General features: G+C 48.8%; 1 protein-coding gene across 2 annotated transcripts in view; it reads right to left on the reverse strand.

The window, feature by feature from the left end:
• The window catches only part of CRTAM (cytotoxic and regulatory T cell molecule), a 61,571-nt gene that overhangs the window by 27,357 nt on the left and 14,812 nt on the right, over positions 1–19,402 (reverse strand). For both annotated transcript variants that reach the window (XM_063943721.1, XM_063943722.1), the window contains exons 5-6: positions 11,347–11,508; positions 6,266–6,331 (exon numbers count right to left, since the gene is read on the reverse strand). In XM_063943721.1, the coding sequence (XP_063799791.1) occupies positions 6,266–6,331; positions 11,347–11,508 (228 nt within the window). The remainder of the gene's footprint in view (positions 1–6,265; positions 6,332–11,346; positions 11,509–19,402) is intronic.

Genomic DNA, 19,402 nt, shown 5'->3' on the forward strand with positions numbered 1-19,402 from the left:
TCCAACTAAATCTGCTACATGATCTCTTCACAAAACATCCATACGGTAACACGCTTCTTTTTAAGTCGTCTCAGTGGTTTCGGGGGTAGAAGCATTGTATTTTAATGCTTAAAGTAGCCAATCTGCTATGCCAAATACATTCCCCCTTTCAGTCACTAAGCGCTGCTTTGCTATTGATTGGAGTGGTGTGTAGCCGCTTGGTACAGAGAGAATGCGAGGTGTTACAGCTCTCGTTCAGCCATTGATCGTATCCAGGTGGTTGGTGCCCCTCCAGCTGGGATTTAGCACATTTGCAGAGCATGAAAGCCATTTCACTCTATAAATGTACAAGTTGACTGTGATGCCAATACCATTACCACTAATTCTGTACCCGGCTTCCTGCTTTCAGCGCTGACATGTCTGCAGCTCCCTCCTGATCAGAGAGGGAAGTAGCGGAGGCCTAGGCCAGTACACATAAGTGCACAGAATATGCATTAACCCTTTCAGATGCAGCTGCAACACTACGGATGGTACTACGACTAAGTGCAGAAATAGCTAGAGCAAGATAAGGCTTGGCAGAGGGGATAACAAGGAGGTAGATGGAATTGAAGGTGTTACTGAATGTACTTATTTAAACAACGCGGATTTTTAATACAACAGTAGATGTGTTATTTCCCCCAAGGTCATTATCCAAATGCAAAACCTAGGTAGAGGCCCAGCAATGCCACTGTAGCCTCCGGGGCTAGTGTTCTGCTATGAAACGAGTTGACAGTGGGCCTCGTCTAACCATGCACCCCTACATAAAACGCTGGTCCTCCAGGATTGCTGCGGAGCCAGGGAGGGGGACACCATATATTGTCACACTCACTATAGTGCCGCCACTTTCCTCTGATGTCCCATTACCAGGATGCAGCAATAGGCACAGTAATTCTTCCTGTATAGGGTATGAGAAATCATTAAGTTTGAAGTTACATTAGTTCACGCTAATACTAACGCACGCGTTTCAATTGCACACAAAAAGACGCTATAATTATGCAAAGCGTCTGCTCAGATGGAATGTGACATTGCTCTTAGCACCACAAAACTGTTGCAGGATTGTGATTGGTGGCCAAATAGCAAAAATTATTTCATTATTATATATATATATTTTTTTATTTTTAACACATACTAGTTTTGCATATGGATTAGTAGCAGCCTGTCAGCTATACTGAGCGTAGGGGCCAAGGTCAAGTGGATGCGTGGAGGTCAAAAGCTATTGGTGGCATATAGTTCAGGGACAAACTAGTATTGGATTGGTAAGAGCGTCATTAGTGTATTGTAGTGCTTAATATAATACTCAGATGCGGCTACACTGAGCGGGTGAGTCACTGCAGGCTGCGGGGGCTTGTCATTCCTACTTCTGCAGACTGTATTAAGGAATCACCTAAGTTAAAATCGAAAATGATTACCTTGTTGTGTAAATCATTGGACCCCACCTCTGTATGTAACAGTTATTATATAATCCTTGGCTTAAACCGATCCAATCCAGAGAAGTAGACAAAGAACAGTGTGGAATAAAATATTACAGGATCAATAGTTAACCCTCATCCTTACTTTAAATGTTATATCCTTGTTTCTATTATAGCGAGCATGTTAAAAACATATAGTATGATACGGCGCCATCTACTGCTCATATTAGGAACATCAGCCTGAGGTCAATATCCGTCTGCTCATAAAATTTGCAGATAACTCATAGCACACTTGTGGGATTAGGACGGTCATTCCGAGTTGATTGCTCGCTAGCTACTTTTTGCAGCGCTGCGGTCAGATAGTCGCCGCCTATAGGGGAGTGTATATTCGCTTTGCAAGTGTACGATCGCTTGTGCAGCCGAGCGGTACAAAAACAGTTTGTGCAGTTTCTGAGTAGCTCTGAACTTATTCAGCCGCTGAGATCACTTCAGCCTGTCCGGTCCCGGAATTGACGTCAGACACCCGCCCTGCAAACGCTTGGACACGCCTGCGTTTTTCCAAACACTCCCAGAAAACAATCCCACAAACGCCCTCTTCCTGTCAATCTCCTTGCAAACGGCTGTGCGAACGGATTCTTTGTTAAATTCATCGCTCAGTAACGATCCGCTTTGTACCCGTATGACGCGCCTGCGCATTGCAGTGCATACGCATGCGCACAGGGGCGGATTGGGAACAAAAAGCGGCCCTGGAAAAATTTGTACTAGTGGCCTCACATGGGCAGCACCAGAGGTGTAAGGTCTAGCCATGGGCCATGGCAGCAGCACCCTCCCCCAAAAACTTTCCAGATAGTGGGCATGTCCTGCATCAAAGGGGAAATTAAAAAGAAATAAAATTAAATATTATGAGCACATTATATGATACACCTTCAGAATTTAGGAAACTATATAATTCTATAGAAAGATATATTTTCTTGCTTATTACACCAACCGTATACCAATCACTGGTGGTCATTCCGAGTTGTTCGCTCTGTAATTTTCTTCGCATCGCAGCGATTTTCCGCTAATTGCGCATGCGCAATGTTCGCACTGCGCCAAGTAAATTTGCTATGAAGATTGGTATTTTACTCACGGCATTACGAGGTTTTTTTCTTCGTTCTGGAGATCGGAGTGTGATTGACAGGAAGTGGGTGTTTCTGGGCGGAAACTGGCCGTTTTATGGGTGTGTGTGTAAAAACGCTACCGTTTCTGGGAAAAACGCGGGAGTGGCTGGAGAAACGGAGGAGTGTCTGGGCGAACGCTGGGTGTGTTTGTGACGTCAAACCAGGAACGACAAGCACTGAACTGATCGCACTGGAAGAGTAAGTCTCGAGCTACTCAGAAACTGCACAGAGAAGTCTTTTCGCAATATTGCGAATCTATCGTTCGCAATTTTGATAAGCTAAGATTCACTCCCAGTAGGCGGCGGCTTAGCGTGTGCAAAGCTGCTAAAAGTAGCTAGCGAGCGAACAACTCGGAATGACCACCACTATTCACTCAATCTTATATGTCAGCCAAGCAGGCAGACAGAGCATACACTAGATCATCTGCAATCACAGGCTAAGTGGCAAAGAAATTTTCATATATGCAAATTATTTTGCATCTTATTCATTATGTCTATAAATAGGACCACATGTCCTCAAACAAAACAGGCCCCACGGGTGCAGGGGCGGATCCAGAAAAAAATTACAGGGGGGGCACCATAAGGGGCGTGGCTTCGTTGGAATGGGCGTGGCTTCGTTGGAATGGGCATGGCATTGCAGGAAAAGACTACCTTATACCCCAGTTTTGCAACCTGCACGCCCAGACGTTGGCCACCACAGGAAAGAAAAATAATCCTGATTCATGCCCCTTACATTATTTGTCATTTTTCCTCCTTTTAGTAATGCCCAGTATACATTATGCCACATACTGCAATGGCCCTTAGACATTATGCCACACACAATAATGCACATGACACAGTATGCACACACCGTAATGCCCCCGACACATTATGCCACACACCGTAATGCCCCCGACACATTATGCCACACACTATAATGCCTGTGACACATTATGACAGGAATTGCAATGCCCGTTATACATTATGCTACACACTGCACTGCCCCTGATACATTATAGCACATACAATGTCTGTGACACATTATGACACACACTGCAATGTCCGTGATACATTATACCACACACTGCAATGCCCGATACATTATAGCACATACAATGCCTGTGACACATTATGCCACACACTGCAATGACCTTGAGACATTATACCACAATGCCCGTGATATAGTATACCATACACCGTAATGCCTGTGACACATACCGCAATGCCCGTTATATATTATGCCACACTGCAATGACCCTGAGACATTATACCACATACCACAATGCCCGTGATATAGTATACCACACACCGTAATGCCTGACACATTATGACACACACCGCAATGTCCGTGATACATTATGCCACACACTGCAATGACCCTGAGACATTATACCACATATCACAATGCCAGCGATATAGTATACCATACACCGTAATGCCTGTGACACATTATGACACACACCGCAATGTCCGTGATACATTATGCCACACACCGTAATGCCCATTACACATTAAGTCCTACAGTAAGGCTTCTAATTACTTTTCAAATACCTGCTCGTTGTCAGGGGTTTCATGCACTGGGTGTCATGCTCGTTGCCAGGGGTTTCATGCTCTTGGTTCCATGCACGGTGCCAGGGGTTTTCATGCTCAGGGTGTCATGCTCGTTGCCAGGGGTTTCATGCACTGGGTGTCATGCTCGTTGCCAGGGGTTTCATGCACTGGGTGTCATGCTCGTTGCCAGGGGTTTCATGCACTGGGTGTCATGCTCGTTGCTAGGAGGTAGTCCTTGTTGCTAGGGCTGTGCTCCCAGTGCCACATATGTCCCCAGTGCCAGATATTCCCCCACGGTGCCAGGTACTCACATGCCCCCAGTGCCAAATATAGCCCCCCCCCCCCATGTGCCAGGTACACATATACCCCCCCAGTGCCACATATGCCCCCAGTGCCAGATATTCCCCGACAGTGCCACATATGCCCCCAGTGCCAGATATCCCCCCCCAGTGCTATATATGCCCCCAGTGCCACATATGCCCCAGTGCCAGATATTCCCCCCCAGTGCCACATATGCCCCCAGTGCCAGATATTCCCCCCCCAGTGCCACATATGCCCCCAGTGCCAGGTAATCCCCCCCCCCCAGTGCCATATATGCCCCCAGTGCCAGATATTCCCCCCAGTGCCATATATGTCCCCAGTGCCAGATATTCTCCCCCCGCCCTCCCTGCCAAATATGCCCCCAGTGCCAGATATTCCCCCCCAGTGCCAGATATGCCCCCTCAGTGCGTACCCCCCCCCCCCCCGCCGCTTCCTCCGCCGCCGCCGCTCCCCCCGCTCCCCTGCTGTTAGGAGGGACACGGAGGGCACAGCGCACGCCTCCCTGTGTCCCTCCTGGGTCTCCGGCGGCCGCGGGTCACTCTAATAAAGGAAGTGCTCACGAACGGCACTTCCTTTATGAGACCCGCGGCCGCCGGAGACCCAGGAGGGACACAGGGAGGCGTGCGCTGTGCCCTCCGTGTCCCTCCTAACAGCAGCGGAGGAAACGAGACCGCAGACTGACATGCGGACGCTCGTCCGCATGTCAGTCTGCACTAAATCAGTGGCGCCCCCGCAGCCCCTCGCCCCCAAGCCACCGCGAGGGCTGCGGGGGCAGGAGTTACGCCACTGTACATCCTTCAGGACCAGCAGCAGCAGCCTCATGTCGGGTGGGTGCGCCGCGGCGTGCGCACAAAAGAAAATAAAAAAAAAAATACAAAAATCAACTAAAAATGACAGGGGGGGGCACGTGCCTTGGTGCCCCCCCCTAAATCCGCCACTGCACGGGTGCGTCGGCCCACCGGGAATCTTCCCTGTGGTCCCTATGGCCAATCCACCTCTGCATGCGCAGTTTAGACCTGATCGCACCGCAGCGAAAAAACCTAGCGTGCGACCAGGTTGGAATGACCCCCTAGGTTACCAATGCTATGCCAGCCCTAATGACATAAAGATACATTTGCTTTGTTAACTAATGCAGTTGACATTTTCCATGACGGTCCCGTATGAGCTGATCATGTAATATTTTGCTAGTAAATATATAGGACAGGTGTCACATACTGTATACTGGGAGCTAGCAAGCAGCGCCAATTTGGTCTGTCGGTTAATTCCCAGATCTTTGAAACCCGCTGCATTTGCAATCCATGTCGCCATCCCAGCGTCGGTATTCCAAGCAGTGTTGGGATTCCATGCGTCGGGATTCTGACTGCCGGGATCCAGAACTCAAGGATATGGCTTGGGTAAATATTGTGATGCCCAGAAGTGGGCATTACAGTGCAATGATCCAGCGCAAAGTCCAGGTTTTCCATTAACTAATATGTGCTCTGTCCAAACTAAACACTGACTGCCACATAAATTATTACATGTGATCAGCGACTGCACCAATCCCACAACATATACGTCAAGGACGCGTATCTGGGTTTTACAAGCCTTTCTAGAAATATGCAATGTGTTACGGGAAATTCCGTGAGCGTTTTTATGCAGGGAAAATACTATGATTTTCTGGCTTGGAAACCCAGTATAGCACTGGGAGAACTGGGCTAGATGTGTGTGCGGCCTAATCATGTATCAGCTGCATAACACCTGGGGGTAACTTAGTTCTCTGCCCCCCTGGCTACTTCCTGTCACGCTGTACACAGTGTTATAATCCCAGCATTGTGTGAGGAAACCTTACCTGTGGAATGTGGAAAAGCCTGTGCGGTCATTTCACGCTGCGTGATCGGCGATTCCGTGACTGTCGCTGCAACAATTTATAATTACCACTGATTAGCGCAAAAACATTCTTATTGATAAGGGAGCAAGCACTAGTATCATTTCACCAACAGCGCAGGATCACACGGATTATAACAACGTAGTAAAAGATGTAAAAACCAAGTGTCCACGTATATAAGCAAATTTATATGCAATTATATAATTACTAGGTGATTCATCGCGCCCTACGGGCGTTCTTCACACCGTCGTAAGAGGCTACGCTCCCTTAACCCTTGCACGCCCTTGTGGCGTGCAATATTTTTATTATATGGAGTATTACCTCCAATCAAAATTGTGTGAGTGGTTAAATATTGCACTGACAAAGGGCGTGTAATGGTAAAGGGGTCGTAGCCCCTTGCAACGGCGTGAACAGCGCACACGCAGGGACTGATGAATCATCTAGTAGGTGCTTTGGTTGGGGGAGTGGCAGGTTCGGGGGAGACACGGATGGGGGAGGGGGTCCGGGGGGTGCCGGGGGTGGGGGAGGGGAGGTTGTGGGGGTGCCGCGGGTGGGGGAGGGGCTGCCGTGGTGGTGCCGTGGGTGGGGTAGGGGAGGGTGTGTGGGTGTCAAAGGTGGGGGAGGGGGTCTGGAGCCAGCGCGGGTGGGGGAGGAGCGATTGCGGGGGTGCCACGGGTGGGGGAGGGGTGTGTGCTGTGGTGCCGCGGGTGGGGAAAGGGCGGGTGCGGTGGTGCTGCGTGTGGGGGAGGTGGTCCAGAGCCACCGCGGGTGCTGGAGGGGGGGTGTGGGGGTGTTGCGGATGGGGCGCGGAGGTACTGCGAGTGGGGGAGGGGCAGGTAATGCTTCTCCACCTGGAAGCAGCTAGGCTGCTGTCCTCCCTTTGGCAGTGGCTCTCCCGGAGACTCGCACAGCAGGAAGTCACTATTGTTAGCGCCGGTGTCCCAACGCGCCGCATTACAGGGAAAAAGATACACTCAATAAACTACAGCTCCCAGCAGCCGTAAGGGCCGGAATGCTTCGACGCTAAGTGCTGCTGGGAGCTGTAGTTTATTTAGTGCGTCTACTTCCCTGTAATGCGGCGCGTTGGGACACCGGCGCTAACAATAGTGACTGGCTGGCAGAACTGACTGACTCGCTGAATCACTGTAAAAGGTGAGAGTGCTGTGCAGTGTCAGTGATACTGCACACCCACTGCACTGCACAGCACTGTCACCTTTTACATTGATTCAGGGTCCAGACATTACCCTCCGCGATATCACCCACTCTATCCGTTACATTAGCCATCTCTGGGCTTCCAGGCCGGCAGCCCAGGTGCTGTGTTGCGGAGTCAGGGCCTCTGGGGATCTGGGTGCGGCTGTGGCGGGGAGGCACTTCTGTGACATCACACGCAGAGGAGGCTCCGGGGCTCAGAGAGTATGCGGCGCAGGGAGGGCTATGAAAGCCTTCTGCTGCGCTGCTTTCATACACATCTATGCCGGTGACCGCAGCAGCTTTTGTTCCACCTGCGCCGCGGCTAGGGAGTGGGGATTGTTGATGCCAGAGGGGGCAGGTGGACTGGCAGCAGGACATCAGGGACGTGCAGTCAGGGGAGGTAGGAGGCAGTGCCTCCCCTATCATTACTATTAGTGCTTAAAATAATACAAAGAAGATAGTGATACACAGATTCTGTGTCAGATGTATCTGCTTTGTATTATACTAATAATTGTTACTTTCAAATTAGGTTTGGGATCGGTGCCTCCCGTTGCCAATAGGAAAGGTGCGGGAACGGGGGGGGGGGGTGCAGGGCCAAGCCATTGGCAGTAAAAGGCTATACAAAATAACATGTAAAGCGGCACTTGTATAAGTGTCTTGGTGACAGGGGCGTGCAATCACTGCACAGGAAAGCACGCCCCTGTCAGTCAGCCAGATGTGATTGGACAGCGGATCTGTCTCTGGATATAGCTGTCCAGTGATGGATCTGCTGTCATCACTGCTTGGGCGGCGGGGATGCGGCGGAGGTGCGGGTATTTGCAACGGCGGGACCCGGCGGGGATGGATCCAAGAGGATCCAGTCCCTGCCTGTCATTTTGCAGATTTCGGAAGCGGAGCGGCTCCAATTTAAAAAATGGCGCCATCAGCGTCATTTTTTAAATCTAAGATGGCCGCCACGAGCCAATCACGGCTCGCTGCATCATCGCCCCGCCCCTCAGCGCTGGCTTATATAAGCTGTCAGTCCGCCGGCGGGGAGGGAGTGTGCAAGAACTCCCGAAGACAGAAGACGCCGGAAAGTCCTGGGAGGCAGCGCCCATGGAAAAGAGCTGGCCAAAGGCTACCACCCTCCAGGTGAAGACAGAAGACGCCGGAAAGTCCTGGGAGGCAGCGCCCATGGAAAAGAGCTGTCCAAAGGCCACCGCCTCCCAGGTGAAGACAGAAGATGCCGGGAAGTCCTGGGAGGCGGCGCCCATGAAAAAGAGCTGGCCAAAGGCCGCTGCCCTCCAGGTGAAGACAGATATTTTCTTTACAGGAGGACTACAGTTGCCAGCGGGCCCTGATTGTCCGGGCATGCAGGCACTTGTGGTTGTCCAAGTGCCGACATGCTGGGTTCTGTAGGCCACCTGTATAGAACATTGGGAGAGGAATCAGCAGCAGAAAGAAAGAAGTAATAATGCCACTGTATAGGTCATTGGTACGGCCTCATCTAGAATACTGTATTCAGTTCTGGAGGCCATATCTCCAGAAGGATATTAATACATTAGAAACTGTACAAAGGAGGGCAACTAAAATGGTGCATGGCCTACATCACAAAACATACCCAGAAAGACTAAGAAATCTCAATATGTATAGTTTGGAGCAGAGAAGGGAAAGGGGGGACATGATAGAAACTTTCAAATATATCAAGGGTTTTAACAAAGTCCAGGAGGGAAACATTCTCCAAATGAAGAGAAGCAATAGGACACGAGGACATATACTGAGGCTGGAGGGGGGAGGTTCAGGGGAAATTTGCGGAAAAATTATTTCACAGAAAGGGTAGTGGACAAGTGGATTAGCCTCCCATCGGAGGTGGTAGGGGCTAAGACAGTAGAGCAATGTAAACATGCATGGGATAGACATAAGGATATCCTTACAAAGAAATAAGGATCAAACAAGGTTAGAGATAAAAATAATGTAAAAAAAAAAAAAAGGGGCAGACTAGATGGGCCAAGTGGTTCTTATCTGCCGATAAATTCTATGTTTCTATGTTTCTATGAACCCCGCACCCACCACCACCAGGGGTGCGAGGCATAGCACTGCTGGTTGTTGCTCAGGAAGGGGGACTCTATTTTATTTTTTGAGTCCCCACTTTCTCAGGAATTCCAGCCCTGGGCTAACTGGTTTGGGGGGGGGGGGGGGGTTAATGTTATGGCAGGGGGACCCCACAGCGAGTGTATCCCCTGCTAAGGCTGGTTCAGCCTGGTGCTGGTTTTTGTCAAGTATGGGAAACCCAATATATATATATATATATATACACACACACTGGGGGGGGGGGGGGGGGGCTAGAGTGTCCAAGTGCCTCCCCAGCCAAAGACCTCACCGCACGTCACTGCAGGACATAGGACGCAGCAGTAAAAGGATTTTTTCCCCTGTCTACAGCACAGAGACTTGCTGCAGATGCAGGGGCATATCCTCCAGCTGGACCTTTTTGGCAGGTACAGTACCTTTTTTTATGGTCTGTACCGATTTTTGGCTCTCCAAACTTCTATTGAAAGTATAGGATTTTTCGATTTGGTAGCGATGTTTATGTGTAAAGTATTGGCGGGTGTGTTGCTGCAGATGCAGTGGGACTATTTTGGGGTGTGGGCCTGGAGCTGCAGCTCCATCAGCCCCATTGCTAATCCTGCTCTGTGAAAACACAGCAGCCAAAGGGCAGAGACTCCCATTGGATGTAACCTGTGTGGGAGGGCGTTTCTCGATCAATCAGCTGTGGACTGGGTGTGACAGACCTGCCGCTAACCCAATGAGAGCTCCTAGCCACGCCCAGCGTTATCCACACAGTCACAGAGTGACAGATCTGGGCAATTATATAGGAGATTATTCTGATCATAGCCAGCTTAAGGGGGGGGGGGGGGGCAGCAGGGCATACTGTACCCCAGGCCCCCCTTTGTCAGGGGGCCCCCTGGCCAGAGCACACTGACATCACTAGCTTTCCCTCTTAAGCAGCAGCAGAACCAGAAGCCAGAATGAAGGCAGGACAGTATGTAGTACAGGCAGAGACACAGGACTATCATGTTTCATGAGTTACCAACGGAGCTTTCCGACCAGAGGAGAGATAGGAGGGTGGAGAGAGCTGTAAGTGACCCAGGGATCAGAGCTTCTCCTCCTCCCTGCCTGGGTGTCTGAGTCCTGTGTAACCTGTTATGCAACTAAACCATTTGTGTCTAGAGATAGAGACACACACAGAGAGTCCTCCTGAGTCCTGTCCCAGTGTGTAAGTATTACAGAGGCTACTACTATTCTTGCATGTGACAAGATAAATTATTTTATTTTTCTATGTGTATTTTATAGGTTACGTTGCCTTCGTTCCACTACAAGAAAAGTTTATAAAACAGTTATCTTTCAATTAGGTGGAGCTATAAACAGTACTCAGGCATTATTAAACTATCAGTTAAATCTAATATACATCATTGGTTTAAATGTAATATACACAATCCATACCTCCCAACATGACCCATTCCAGGAGGGACAACATGCTCTCTACCTGGACTTCCTTCCTAATTTATGATTGCAATCACCTGTGGTGAAACACCTTTCTTATCAATTAAATAGTTCAACACAGGTGACACCAATCATATATTAAGAGGGAAGTCCAGGTAGAGAGCATTTTGTCCCTCCTGGAATCGGACATGTTTGGAGGTATGCACAATCTAATATACACCCCCCACCTTCCAACGGGGACCCCCGTCTTAAGTGCCCCGGGCAACCCCACGCTTAATCCGGCCCTGATTCTGATTCCAGACACCTGATAGTATAAAAACAAAGCGTCTGATTGAGAGTTGGGAGCAGAGAGCGCAGTGACACCAGGTACTCACATAACACGGAGAACATAAAGGATGCAGTCAGGTTTCCGGAGGACAGCGTTCTGTGTCTCACAACACATATGGCGGTTGACGTGTGGGTATACGCGTTGATCCGCAGGGTACTGCTGGCTGCGCATCTCTTTCCATCACTGTCAATGGTGTTATTCTTATTACCTTCCAAACAGAAAAGGGACATTTATTACACATCCACGGCAGCCAGGGACTGGCAATTATCCAGCACAGTCTGTAATATCAGGGGATGTCCCTGCTTAGGTGCTGGGGGTTATAGCTTCATCTGTGCAATGCTACCAGGGCACCAGTTTTACATATCATCCTCCCACCCGTCAGATGGCTTACACTTGTGCCCCTGCAACTTGCCCTAAGGACATTGCTTCTTCTAGGTTACAACCCAGCTAGGATAACAGAGTATCCTGGAATGAATCCCTGTGTTGTCTCTAGAGATGTGCACTTGAAATTTTTCGGGTTTTGTGTTTTGGTTTTGGGTTCGGTTCCGCGGCCGTGTTTTGGGTTCGACCGCGTTTTGGCAAAACCTCACCGAATTTTTTTTGTCGGATTCGGGTGTGTTTTGGATTCGGGTGTTTTTTTCAAAAAACACTAAAAAACAGCTTAAATCATAGAATTTGGGGGTCATTTTGACCCCAAAGTATTATTAACCTCAAAAACCATAATTTCCACTCATTTTCAGTCTATTCTGAATACCTCACACCTCACAATATTATTTTTAGTCCTAAAATTTGCACCGAGGTCGCTGGATGACTAAGCTAAGCGACCCTAGTGGCCGACACAAACACCTGGCCCATCTAGGAGTGGTACTGCAGTGTCAGGCAGGATGGCCCTTCCAAAAAATACTCCCCAAACAGCACATGACGCAAAGAAAAAAAGAGGCGCAATGAGGTAGCTGTGTGAGTAAGATAAGCGACCCTAGTGGCCGACACACAAACACCTGGCCCATCTAGGAGTGGCACTGCAGTGTCACGCAGGATGGCTCTTCCAAAAAACACTCCCCAAACAGCACATGACGCAAAGAAAAAAAGAGGCGCAATGAGGTAGCTGTGTGAGTAAGATAAGCGACCCTAGTGGCCGACACAAACACCTGGCCCATCTAGAGATGAGCGGGTTCGGTTCCTCGGAATCCGAACCCGCCCGAACTTCAGCTTTTTTTACACGGATCCGAGCGACTCGGATCTTCCCGCCTTGCTCGGTTAACCCGAGCGCGCCCGAACGTCATCATGACGCTGTCGGATTCTCGCGAGGCTCGGATTCTATCGCGAGACTCGGATTCTATATAAGGAGCCGCGCGTCGCCGCCATTTTCACACGTGCATTGAGATTGATAGGGAGAGGACGTGGCTGGCGTCCTCTCCATTTAGATTAGAAGAGAGAGAGTGAGATTGAGACAGAGACACTTGATTTACTGGAGCTTAGGAGTACTAGAGAGTGCAGAGTTTACTAGTGACTGACCACTGACCAGTGACCACCAGTGCAGTTTTATTTAATATAATCCGTTCTCTGCCTGAAAAAAACGATACACAGTGACTCAGTCACATACCATATCTGTGCTCAGCCCAGTGTGCTGCATCATCTATGTATAATATCTGACTGTGCTCACACAGCTTAATTGTGGGGGAGACTGGGGAGCAGCAGTTATAGGTTATAGCAGGAGCCAGGAGTACATACATATTATTAAAATTAAACAGTGCACACTTTTGCTGCAGGAGTGCCACTGCCAGTGTGACTGACCAGTGACCTGACCACACTGACCACCAGTATAGTATACTATATTGTGATTGCCTGAAAAAGTTAAACACTCGTCGTGTGACTTGTGTGGTGTTTTTTTATTCTATAAAAAAGTTTTAAACTCATTCTGCTGACATAAAGTCAAATCCCCAAAAGGAGGGGAAAGAAAAAAGAAATCAGTTTTTTTGTGCGGTGCACACAACCCAATATCCAATATATTAAAATAATTTTTCTTTATTGATAAATTGTTAAAAAATCCCTATGTGATTCGTATTTATAGGCAAAATTGCCACACTTAATATTTATTAATTTTATGTATAATTAAGGATATTAATCAGACTAGTATTGTCCTGCTGACAGACAGTGTCCAGCAGGTCCGTCATTATATAATATATACCTGTCCGGCTGCAGTAGTGATATATATATATTTTTTATATAATTATTTATCATCCAGTCGCAGCAGACACAGTACGGTAGTTCACGGCTGTAGCTACCTCTGTGTCGGCACTCGGCAGTCCATCCATAATTGTATACCACCTACCCGTGGTTTTTTTTTTCTTTCTTCTTTATACATACTACATCTCATTATCATCCAGTCTATATTAGCAGCAGACACAGTACAGTACGGTAGTCCACGGATGTAGCTACCTCTGTGTCGGCACTCGGCAGTCCATCCATAATTGTATACCACCTACCCGTGGTTTTTTTTTTCTTCTTTATACATACTACATCTCATTATCATCCAGTCTATATTAGCAGCAGACACACTACAGTACGGTAGTCCACGGCTGTAGCTACCTCTGTGTCGGCACTCGGCAGTCCATCCATAATTGTATACCACCTACCCGTGGTTTTTTTTTTTCTTTCTTCTTTATACATACTACATCTCATTATCATCCAGTCTATATTAGCAGCAGACACAGTACAGTACGGTAGTCCACGGCTGTAGCTACCTCTGAGTCGGCACTCGGCAGTCCATCCATAATTGTATACCACCTACCCGTGGTTTTTTTTTTTTTCTTCTTTATACATACTACATCTCATTATCAACCAGTCTATATTAGCAGCAGACACAGTACAGTACGGTAGTCCACGGCTGTAGCTACCTCTGTGTCGGCACTCGGCAGTCCGTCCATAATTGTATACCACCTACCCGTGGTTTTTTTTTCTTTCTTCTTTATACATACTACATCTCATTATCAACCAGTCTATATTAGCAGCAGACACAGTACAGTACGGTAGTCCACGGCTGTAGCTACCTCTGTGTCGGCACTCGGCAGTCCATCCATAATTGTATACTAGTATCCATCCATCTCCATTGTTTACCTGAGGTGCCTTTTAGTTGTGCCTATTAAAATATGGAGAACAAAAATGTTGAGGTTCCAAAATTAGGGAAAGATCAAGATCCACTTCCACCTCGTGCTGAAGCTGCTGCCACTAGTCATGGCCGAGACGATGAAATGCCAGCAACGTCGTCTGCCAAGGCCGATGCCCAATGTCATAGTACAGAGCATGTCAAATCCAAAACACCAAATATCAGTAAAAAAAGGACTCCAAAACCTAAAATAAAATTGTCGGAGGAGAAGTGTAAACTTGCCAATATGCCATTTACCACACGGAGTGGCAAGGAACGGCTGAGGCCCTGGCCTATGTTCATGGCTAGTGGTTCAGCTTCACATGAGGATGGAAGCACTCAGCCTCTCGCTAGAAAACTGAAAAGACTCAAGCTGGCAAAAGCACCGCAAAGAACTGTGCGTTCTTCGAAATCCCAAATCCACAAGGAGAGTCCAATTGTGTCGGTTGCGATGCCTGACCTTCCCAACACTGGACGTGAAGAGCATGCGCCTTCCACCATTTGCACGCCCCCTGCAAGTGCTGGAAGGAGCACCCGCAGTCCAGTTCCTGATAGTCAGATTGAAGATGTCAGTGTTGAAGTACACCAGGATGAGGAGGATATGGGTGTTGCTGGCGCTGGGGAGGAAATTGACCAGGAGGATTCTGATGGTGAGGTGGTTTGTTTAAGTCAGGCACCCGGGGAGACACCTGTTGTCCGTGGGAGGAATATGGCCACTGACATGCCTGGTGAAAATACAAAAAAAATCAGCTCTTCGGTGTGGAAGTATTTCAACAGAAATGCGGACAACAGGTGTCAAGCCGTGTGTTGCCTTTGTCAAGCTGTAATAAGTAGGGGTAAGGACGTTAACCACCTCGGAACATCCTCCCTTATACGTCACCTGCAGCGCATTCATAATAAGTCAGTGACAAGTTCAAAAACTTTGGGCGACAGCGGAAGCAGTCCACTGACCAGTAAATCCCTTCCTCTTGTAACCAAGCTCACGCAAACCACCCCACCAACTCCCTCAGTGTCAATTTCCTCCTTCCCCAGGAATGCCAATAGTCCTGCAGGCCATGTCACTGGCAATTCTGACGAGTCCTCTCCTGCCTGGGATTCCTCCGATGCATCCTTGCGTGTAACGCCTACTGCTGCTGGCGCTGCTGTTGTTGCTGCTGGGAGTCGATGGTCATCCCAGAGGGGAAGTCGTAAGCCCACTTGTACTACTTCCAGTAAGCAATTGACTGTTCAACAGTCCTTTGCGAGGAAGATGAAATATCACAGCAGTCATCCTACTGCAAAGCGGATAACTGAGGCCTTGGCATCCTGGGTGGTGAGAAACGTGGTTCCGGTATCCATCATTACTGCAGAGCCAACTAGAGACTTGTTGGAGGTACTGTGTCCCCGGTACCAAATACCATCTAGGTTCCATTTCTCTAGGCAGGCGATACCGAAAATGTACACAGACCTCAGAAAAAGACTCACCAGTGTCCTAAAAAATGCAGCTGTACCCAATGTCCACTTAACCACGGACATGTGGACAAGTGGAGCAGGGCAGGGTCAGGACTATATGACTGTGACAGCCCACTGGGTAGATGTATGGACTCCCGCTGCAAGAACAGCAGCGGCGGCACCAGTAGCAGCATCTCGCAAACGCCAACTCTTTCCTAGGCAGGCTACGCTTTGTATCACCGCTTTCTAGAATACGCACACAGCTAAAAACCTCTTACGGCAACTGAGGAAGATCATCGCGGAATGGCTTACCCCAATTGGACTCTCCTGTGGATTTGTGGCATCGGACAACGCCAGCAATATTGTGTGTGCATTAAATATGGGCAAATTCCAGCACGTCCCATGTTTTGCACATACCTTGAATTTGGTGGTGCAGAATTATTTAAAAAACGAGAGGGGCGTGCAAGAGATGCTGTCGGTGGCCAGAAGAATTGCGGGACACTTTCGGCGTACAGGCACCACGTACAGAAGACTGGAGCACCACCAAAAACTACTGAACCTGCCCTGCCATCATCTGAAGCAAGAAGTGGTAACGAGGTGGAATTCAACCCTCTTAATGCTTCAGAGGTTGGAGGAGCAGCAAAAGGCCATTCAAGCCTATACAATTGAGCACGATATAGGAGGTGGAATGCACCTGTCTCAAGCGCAGTGGAGAATGATTTCAACGTTGTGCAAGGTTCTGATGCCCTTTGAACTTGCCACACGTGAAGTCAGTTCAGACACTGCCAGCCTGAGTCAGGTCATTCCCCTCATCAGGCTTTTGCAGAAGAAGCTGGAGACATTGAAGGAGGAGCTAACACGGAGCGATTCCGCTAGGCATGTGGGACTTGTGGATGGAGCCCTTAATTCGCTTAACAAGGATTCACGGGTGGTCAATCTGTTGAAATCAGAGCACTACATTTTGGCCACCGTGCTCGATCCTAGATTTAAAACCTACCTTGGATCTCTCTTTCCGGCAGACACAAGTCTGCTGGGGTTGAAAGACCTGCTGGTGAGAAAATTGTCAAGTCAAGCGGAACGCGACCTGTCAACATCTCCTCCTTCACATTCTCCCGCAACTGGGGGTGCGAGGAAAAGGCTCAGAATTCCGAGCCCACCCGCTGGCGGTGATGCAGGGCAGTCTGGAGCGACTGCTGATGCTGACATCTGGTCCGGACTGAAGGACCTGACAACGATTACGGACATGTCGTCTACTGTCACTGCATATGATTCTCTCAACATTGAAAGAATGGTGGAGGATTATATGAGTGACCGCATCCAAGTAGGCACGTCACACAGTCCGTACTTATACTGGCAGGAAAAAGAGGCAATTTGGAGGCCCTTGCACAAACTGGCTTTATTCTACCTAAGTTGCCCTCACACAAGTGTGTACTCCGAAAGAGTGTTTAGTGCCGCCGCTCACCTTGTCAGCAATCGGCGTACGAGGTTACATCCAGAAAATGTGGAGAAGATGATGTTCATTAAAATGAATTATAATCAATTCCTCCGCGGAGACATTGACCAGCAGCAATTGCCTCCACAAAGTACACAGGGAGCTGAGATGGTGGATTCCAGTGGGGACGAATTGATAATCTGTGAGGAGGGGGATGTACACGGTGATATATCGGAGGATGATGATGAGGTGGACATCTTGCCTCTGTAGAGCCAGTTTGTGCAAGGAGAGATTAATTGCTTCTTTTTTGGGGGGGGGTCCAAACCAACCCGTCATATCAGTCACAGTCGTGTGGCAGACCCTGTCACTGAAATGATGGGTTGGTTAAAGTGTGCATGTCCTGCTTTGTTTATACAACATAAGGGTGGGTGGGAGGGCCCAAGGACAATTCCATCTTGCACCTCTTTTTTCTTTTATTTTTCTTTGCGTCATGTGCTGTTTGGGGAGGGTTTTTTGGAAGGGACATCCTGCGTGACACTGCAGTGCCACTCCTAGATGGGCCCGGTGTTTGTGTCGGCCACTAGGGTCGCTTATCTTACTCACACAGTCAGCTACCTCATTGCGCCTCTTTTTTTCTTTTGCGTCATGTGCTGTTTGGGGAGGGTTTTTTGGAAGGGACATCCTGCGTGACACTGCAGTGCCACTCCTAGATGGGCCCGGTGTTTGTGTCGGCCACTAGGGTCGCTTATCTTACTCACACAGTCAGCTACCTCATTGCGCCTCTTTTTTTCTTTGCGTCATGTGCTGTTTGGGGAGGGTTTTTTGGAAGGGACATCCTGCGTGACACTGCAGTGCCACTCCTAGATGGGCCCGGTGTTTGTGTCGGCCACTAGGGTCGCTTATCTTACTCACACAGCTACCTCATTGCGCCTCTTTTTTTCTTTGCGTCATGTGCTGTTTGGGGAGGGTTTTTTGGAAGGGACATCCTGCGTGACACTGCAGTGCCACTCCTAGATGGGCCCGGTGTTTGTGTCGGCCACTAGGGTCGCTTATCTTACTCACACAGTCAGCTACCTCATTGCGCCTCTTTTTTTCTTTGCGTCATGTGCTGTTTGGGGAGGGTTTTTTGGAAGGGACATCCTGCGTGACACTGCAGTGCCACTCCTAGATGGGCCCGGTGTTTGTGTCGGCCACTAGGGTCGCTTATCTTACTCACACAGCTACCTCATTGCGCCTCTTTTTTTCTTTGCGTCATGTGCTGTTTGGGGAGGGTTTTTTGGAAGGGACATCCTGCGTGACACTGCAGTGCCACTCCTAGATGGGCCCGGTGTTTGTGTCGGCCACTAGGGTCGCTTATCTTACTCACACAGTCAGCTACCTCATTGCGCCTCTTTTTTTCTTTGCGTCATGTGCTGTTTGGGGAGGGTTTTTTGGAAGGGACATCCTGCGTGACACTGCAGTGCCACTCCTAGATGGGCCCGGTGTTTGTGTCGGCCACTAGGGTCGCTTATCTTACTCACACAGCTACCTCATTGCGCCTCTTTTTTTCTTTGCGTCATGTGCTGTTTGGGGAGGGTTTTTTGGAAGGGACATCCTGCGTGACACTGCAGTGCCACTCCTAGATGGGCCCGGTGTTTGTGTCGGCCACTAGGGTCGCTTATCTTACTCACACAGCGACCTCGGTGCAAATTTTAGGACTAAAAATAATATTGTGAGGTGTGAGGTATTCAGAATAGACTGAAAATGAGTGGAAATTATGGTTTTTGAGGTTAATAATACTTTGGGATCAAAATGACCCCCAAATTCTATGATTTAAGCTGTTTTTTAGGGTTTTTTGAAAAAAACACCCGAATCCAAAACACACCCGAATCCGACAAAAAAAATTCGGTGAGGTTTTGCCAAAACGCGGTCGAACCCAAAACACGGCCGCGGAACCGAACCCAAAACCAAAACACAAAACCCGAAAAATTTCCGGCGCTCATCTCTAGGCCCATCTAGGAGTGGCACTGCAGTGTCACGCAGGATGGCCCTTCCAAAAAACACTCCCCAAACAGCACATGACGCAAAGAAGAAAAAAAGAAAAAAGAGGTGCAA

The sequence above is a fragment of the Pseudophryne corroboree genome, chromosome 10 (assembly GCF_028390025.1).
Source record: "Pseudophryne corroboree isolate aPseCor3 chromosome 10, aPseCor3.hap2, whole genome shotgun sequence".
NCBI lineage: Eukaryota > Metazoa > Chordata > Amphibia > Anura > Myobatrachidae > Pseudophryne > Pseudophryne corroboree.